The sequence below is a fragment of the Teleopsis dalmanni genome, chromosome 1 (genome assembly GCF_002237135.1).
Source record: "Teleopsis dalmanni isolate 2A chromosome 1, ASM223713v2, whole genome shotgun sequence".
NCBI lineage: Eukaryota > Metazoa > Arthropoda > Insecta > Diptera > Diopsidae > Teleopsis > Teleopsis dalmanni.
Window position 1 is genome coordinate 178440015 of NC_051846.1, and position 6682 is coordinate 178446696.

General features: G+C 30.0%; 1 protein-coding gene across 1 annotated transcript; it reads right to left on the minus strand.

Moving 5' to 3' along the window:
- Positions 1-794: 794 nt before the first annotated feature.
- On the minus strand, positions 795-5843 carry LOC119670425 (microtubule-associated protein RP/EB family member 1-like). The gene is made up of 2 exons (XM_038080681.1): positions 5666-5843; positions 795-2153 (listed from the first exon to the last, which is right to left on the minus strand). Exon 2 carries the CDS (start codon positions 1990-1992, stop codon positions 1156-1158), a length of 837 nt encoding a protein of 278 aa, XP_037936609.1. The 5' UTR covers positions 1993-2153; positions 5666-5843; the 3' UTR covers positions 795-1155.
- Positions 5844-6682: the final 839 nt, after the last annotated feature.

Below are 6682 nucleotides of genomic sequence, written 5' to 3' on the forward strand. Positions count from 1 at the left end.
TGTTTTGGGATTTGTAAAGCAACAATGAACAAAACATAAATTACATCTACATGTCACTAGTGTGTTTCAACTAGGAATGCCTTCTTTGGCATTTATGAAGGACAATGGAATATCTTAAATTTAAATAGGTCGCCTTTGTTATTTATGATGAAATGCAATGTCGTAATAAATTCTTCAACTTATTTAATCAAAAATTAACATTTCTTATTTGCATTCATTAAAAATTTAAAAGGCAGTATTTAATATTGATTCTGTATGTTAAGTAACATATTTTTAATAAAATAGTCTGCATATTTAACCAGAGAAAATGAATACATACATGCATATAAATATACTTGCTGATATATGTACAGGCTGTTCTCTATATCGTGAGAGAAATGAACAAGATGTACACACATCTTGATTTCATATATCTTGTATATATATTCGGAGGTTGGGAAGATTGCTCACTCACTCTAAAACTTTTTAATTTTGTTTCTGATATTGTCTTAAGTCAGACTTTAGAATATTAGAGGAGCTTTAAGTGCTATCTTCGTAACTTTTCAAGCGACCACGACTACGTATTCTATATAGGCATGACTATATTCAAATTCTAGCTCACAGCTAAGATGCTATAGCACGCAAATTAGAATCAGTATCGATGATGACATCTAAAGTTGAATTTATCAATTTGTCGAAAACTAAAACTATGTGCATGAATACAGGTCCGTCTACGTAAACGAATTTTGGATAGAAACGTTAAGAGTGTTGGGTATACTATACAATTAAGAAATTATGGATCTTCAGTCGGTAGATATTTATTAAGTTTCATCGAAAAATCAAAGAACAGATGATCAAAATTGTTCTCTTTATTTATTTATTATTTATATTTATTATTGTTATTAATCCAACTATTTTAGATAACAATCAATTAGTTGATGTTATGTGATTGTAGGCTGGGTCACTTATACATTTGGTTTAGTATGAGTTGTCTTGTCATCTTTGGTTCGCTTTATTAAAAAGTTCACTCAGCATAATCATTTCCAAAGCTAATATAATTGGTGTTATAAGGAGTCATGTGTAATTTGGCGAGTTTTATTATATATATTTCTCTATTAAATATCGTTAATATGAATTTTCCGTTTACTGTATTTGTGTCATAATAACTAACACTTCTTAAGTATGGTCTCTATCCATTTCCTTTCGTATTTTCTTAGTGTGCTCGTCATTTAACATCCAAATTTCATGTAATGTTTGAGCATTTAGAATATTATCCAAACTTTGTAGCCAAGGACTTTTAAAAGTACGACTGAGTGATTTCGCGCAGATTTCTTCAATTTCCTTGACCTTCGTTATTAACCAATCAGTTGTTTTCTTTTGGGATCTATAAACATTGTGCATCTTTTTCATACGCTTATTAATGTACACAAGTTTCGATACAAAATTCTCCACATTTGTTTCTTCAGTATTATCTATATCTTCCAGTGATTTTTCTAAGTTCATTGTATTGGCCGTAATTGAAATTTTTGGAGTATCAAAAATATTTGGATTCGGTCTTACATAAATAGGTGGAATTCTATTTGATCCAGGAGAATTTATGCAAATTGGGGCATAGTCTCTAGCCTTTTCTGCATCATAGAAAAGTTCATTTCCTTTATCATTGTGTTCATCGAATAATTTCTTAAACCATGCTAGAAATTCAAAATTTTCGATAGGATCGCCGCTAACCAATTTAGTAATTGGTATTATCTTTTTGATATGTAGCTGATCAAATCCATTTTGTAGTAAAATAAAATTCTTTATATATTCTTTTTCGTAGCTGGTAGTAAATAGAATTTTGTGTAATTTAATTATACTTGGAAAGACAATGTCGAAAAGTTGGCAATACGCTGCACCAGAACACATTTCATCTATTTTTACAAAATGTGTGCGAAGCCTTAAATTGACCCATTTCAGCAGTTTTTGTTTTTTTTGAGATTTAGTCTCTGTTGATTTTTTTTTATGCTTTGGCATTGCGATTTTTTGTCATTAATATGCCATTAAACTCAATAATATTTGAAACTTTGGGAAGAGTACAATTCAGGGCTCTTAGGTTCTTTGTAGAGTAAGTCAGGTCTGACTCTTCTGGTGTACATGTATGAATACGGACCCAACAGTTGCTGCTTAAGTTTATACTACATTAAAAAAGAAAAGAGTTGTTTATATATAATATTATTAATAACAAATAATTAACTATTAATGTAATTATTAATAATAACTAATAAGTTGAAATGTTGTAACATAATTATCACAAAATCTGTTTTTGTTGGAGGCCTGGACATAGGATTGTCAAGTATAGTAGGGGATCAGTGTGCTATTCCACCAATACTTCAACAATGACGTATTCCAACTAGCAGATTGTGCCGGAGATACTATAATATAGAGGAAGTGTCATCTTTACTTTTCACTTAGGTAATATTTATTAAGTAGTCTCTGATTTTGTCCTTTTGATATAAATAAAAATCAAAAATTTTTATCATTTACCTGTTGTTTCGTTGTTTTAGTTAGCATTTTTAAAGGAGTCTCTAATTTTGTATAATATTTAATATAATATTTAAAACCAAAACGAAGATAACTTTGCGAAATTATAATAAGAACAAAATACATTAAATAAATATTACCTAAATCAATATAAGTGGTCAAAAACAACACTCACTTCGCGACTAGTATCACAGCAGCTCGAATGTATTAAAAAATGCTTTTTCATTATCTTTGTAGAAGACCGAAAGAGAACTTGTATCTCAACTTTATTTGGAGCACCAAATAGTTTAAGGTAGTGGTTCCCAACCTATTTTTGACCAACCCTACTTTTTTGTTTTAAGTAGGGACCACAAAGTTTAAAAATAATGTACTATATTATTACTTGAATATGCTTTATGCGTCACTGGAATTATGTATAATGTATTGTATAAGTGCATAGGTACATTGTATAGGCTATAAAATAGATATGGAGTTACTTGAAAATTTTTGTGTTTATATTTTAATAAATTAAATTTGATTCACGAAACATTTGTTACCATCTCGTGGACCACCGGTTGGTAACCAAGGGTTAAGGTATATACGCAAAACCATATTGAAGACAATGGTTAGTATATCTCATTTGGTTATGTCAACTAAAATGAGATCACAAGGAGTAATAATCTAATCTAAGTCAGAATTGCTATGAAAATACTTTAAAGTATACATTTTTAAATGAGCTACCAAGTGACATTCCAGAACTTGGCTTCAATAAATCTGAATTCAAATAAAATCACACTACAAACTAGTTCTAAACACCAAAACAAATCATTTAACCCATAAAGAGAAGTTGAAGAATTTGAATGAGGTCTTATGACGTTTTATTGGGTTTCTCTATTAAAATTTAACTGACTATTATGTTATTAAATTTTCTTAGGTATAAGAAGATAATATATCCAACAACGATTTAATGTTCCAGAGTAATATAAATAAATAATTAACCCATAAAGAGAAGTTAAAGAATTTGAATGAGGTCTTATGACGTTTTATTGGGTTTCTCTATTATAATTTAACTGACTATTATGTTATTAAATTTTCTCAGGTATAAGAAGTCCATAAGATAATATATCCAACAACGATTTAATGTTCCAGAGTAATATAAATAAATAGTTAATTTAGTTTTATTTTTTTTAATTATTTTACGAAAATTGCAGCTATTAAAAAAATTGATGTGTGCGTTGAAGTTTTTCTTTTTAATTAAAAAAACTTTTTGTCCGTAAGAAATTGAAAACATTTAATCTTGTGCTGAGTGCCCTTAAGAGCACTTATGTGGTAAAATCTTTCTACAGTTGTAAAAAGTAAAAAACCATAAATACTACGCCATTTTTATTTCACACTTACACCGTACACATGCTCAAACTCACTTCCGCAGACATGGAGTAGTCATACGTTTCCGTGGAGTGGATGTATTTTATGTGTGAGACATAACGTTTTTTGGCATGAATAACTCAAACTCGCTATACTACAGCGATTCGCTAGTACAATTTCTCACTTTTTTCTCTCCTATACATCGTTGTTGTTGTTGCTTACTGCTTAGTTAGTTTTTTCCCTGATATATTTTTTTGACTGCATAGCTAAAATTTATGTTACCGAAAATTACTTTCAACGCTGCTTTCTGTCTTCTGCATATAATAACTCAAATAAGACCCAGACGACGATTTCAGTGATCCATTAGAGGGGAGGGAGGTATTGTAGGAGCCATTTCGAGCAGTGTAAACGTTACTAGCTGCATTGTGATTCATATTCGTTGTTAAATGAATTAATGTGTTGCGGTGTGTAACTCATGTGTGCGACGTGATCCAATCTACAAAATCTGCAACGAGGGACCAATGTCGAGTGACCTATACAATTGTTGGTATGAACGCGAGTGCAATATCAACTATGCATTACATTTTCAGGTCGCATAAACATAATAATTTTGTTTGTATGTAAATGAATTAGTAACTAGTAAAAGTCGGAACTAAAAACACGTGTGTTAGAGTGGCGCTTATAAGTCATAGTATTTCCCGCACCCTTATCTTTTATATTTTTTGTGTAGATTCCATTGTTATTTATATATAACTTTTTAAAGTAACCTTCAGTTTCTTTGCTCAACCATGTTGTTAGTAACTTTTGACTGCTTTATTACATTACTGCAGAATTTTAGGTGCTCCACTTACCACATTTTTATACGCTTGTCCTAGAATGTATCTATTACTAGTAGGATTTATCTATTGTTTGTGTGTGCAGCCAAATTATATTCATATTGTATTCTTAGTTGTTGCATTTTATATGCTTTGTGCTGATTTCTGTTATTTTTTTCCGACTAGCAGTAGGGAAAGGTCTGAAGCTGACTGCACTTTACAAATGCATTCATACCGCATAAAATATGCGCACACTTGGCACTATGCAATATTTTTAGGATTTTTGTGTTTCTTTGCTCGTTACTTTTATTCTCAACTAACAACTTATGTTGCAAATTGTAAAATGTTGAAATTAAACTGAAATTTACTATTTTACCAGGACATATGAATTTACACTTTTGTTGGAGCGCCATGCAAGTCGATGTTTGGCACGTTTCACACAATTTGTGAAAAATTATATTGGACTTTTTTCATGAAATTTGACCACAATGAGCATATTTCTTCAAGCATTTCCAAACATTTTCATATTTTATTCATTGCAAAAATAAAATATTCTTGTTTGTTAAAATTTAACTTTTTAGGAAATTTAAATAAACTGAAGTATTAAATTTAATTAAATATTTGTAGAAATCAAAATATTGCTTAATGGAAGGTAGGCAGGTTGAGCTAAAATAATGGTCCCTTGTGGGTATCATAGAAATAGCTTTGGTACATAACATACATAGATTGAAAGATCAGTATACGACCAGTATACGAGTTAGGGTGTACGAAAAAGGAGTTTACTTTCTCTCTTCGACGATGACAGATGAGATCATTAGTCAGATTATATGTCAGTCTCTGGCTTTGATCTGGGCTAGCAGGAGATTAGTCCCTGGACGTAGCGGTATAGTAAGTAAGCTTTCGTGTGTACATAAGGTACTAAATTGGCAGTTCGTTGGAATAGTTAAAAAGAAAAATTTATTACTCACAGAATAAATTGAACAAATCTCTTAATAATGAGTACGTACCTGTGTTCAAACTTTTGAATCCGAAATCATCATCCATTAATTGCCTTAAATCTGAAAATTTTGATTTTTTATTATTCTAAAAGTATATTGAATATATTTAAATTTAGTATAATTTGGTTAAAAATATTTTGCTCATTGATTTTGGTAATTCTATTACAAGGAATTACGAAATCTGTAAAATTTTGAAAAACATAATATATTTAAATATAAATAGATAATATATTAATTATATGGAAGTAGTTTTGAAGTTTAATATATAGGTAAAGCAATTACCAATATAGTTTATTCTTTCAGTACAAGTGATTATAATTTGGATTTCCAGCTTCTTCTCTTCTTCTTTGCTTGATGAAATGAGAGTTAGCTGTCTTAAGCACTTGTGCTCAATAGTGTCGGTAATCCACTGTAATAAGAGCTTCGTTGAATTCTGATAATAAGTTACTTAAATGATTTTATAGAAGTATGCTTTAAAGCTCAACATATCTTCCTAACGGAATACACATATATTGCAAGTGATTTGAGAGAGTGCAATTCTAAATTTGTGATCGTAATCGAATAATTTTTGTATTTGGATTGTATTGTATATTAGCTGGCGTCACTAAGAACCTGGTTCACACAGCAAATCTGTATTTTAATTTTTAATTTTTTTTTGACATATATATTCAAGGTTAAGTTTTATGATAGGTTTAAAGTTCTAAGCTTGGTATTTGTAGTTCAACAATTATAAACGAACTTATAAAACTAATGAAAATGATGTTGAGTATTTGTCTGACGACAAACGACGATTATCATGATGATCGAATGTAAAGAATACTATGTTTCTTTATGGCGACAGGGCAACTCTGAATACAATGCAATGGTAAAAGGAGTGATGCAGTAAAGTATCAGTAGTGGTTGTGTTGTAAGTGTGGAATACAGAAGTCGGGCTGCTCATCGTCGGAGGTGCGAACAAATATTGTTAATAATATTGTTAATATTATAAACTTTATATTTTGTTAAATATTTACATATTAATGAATT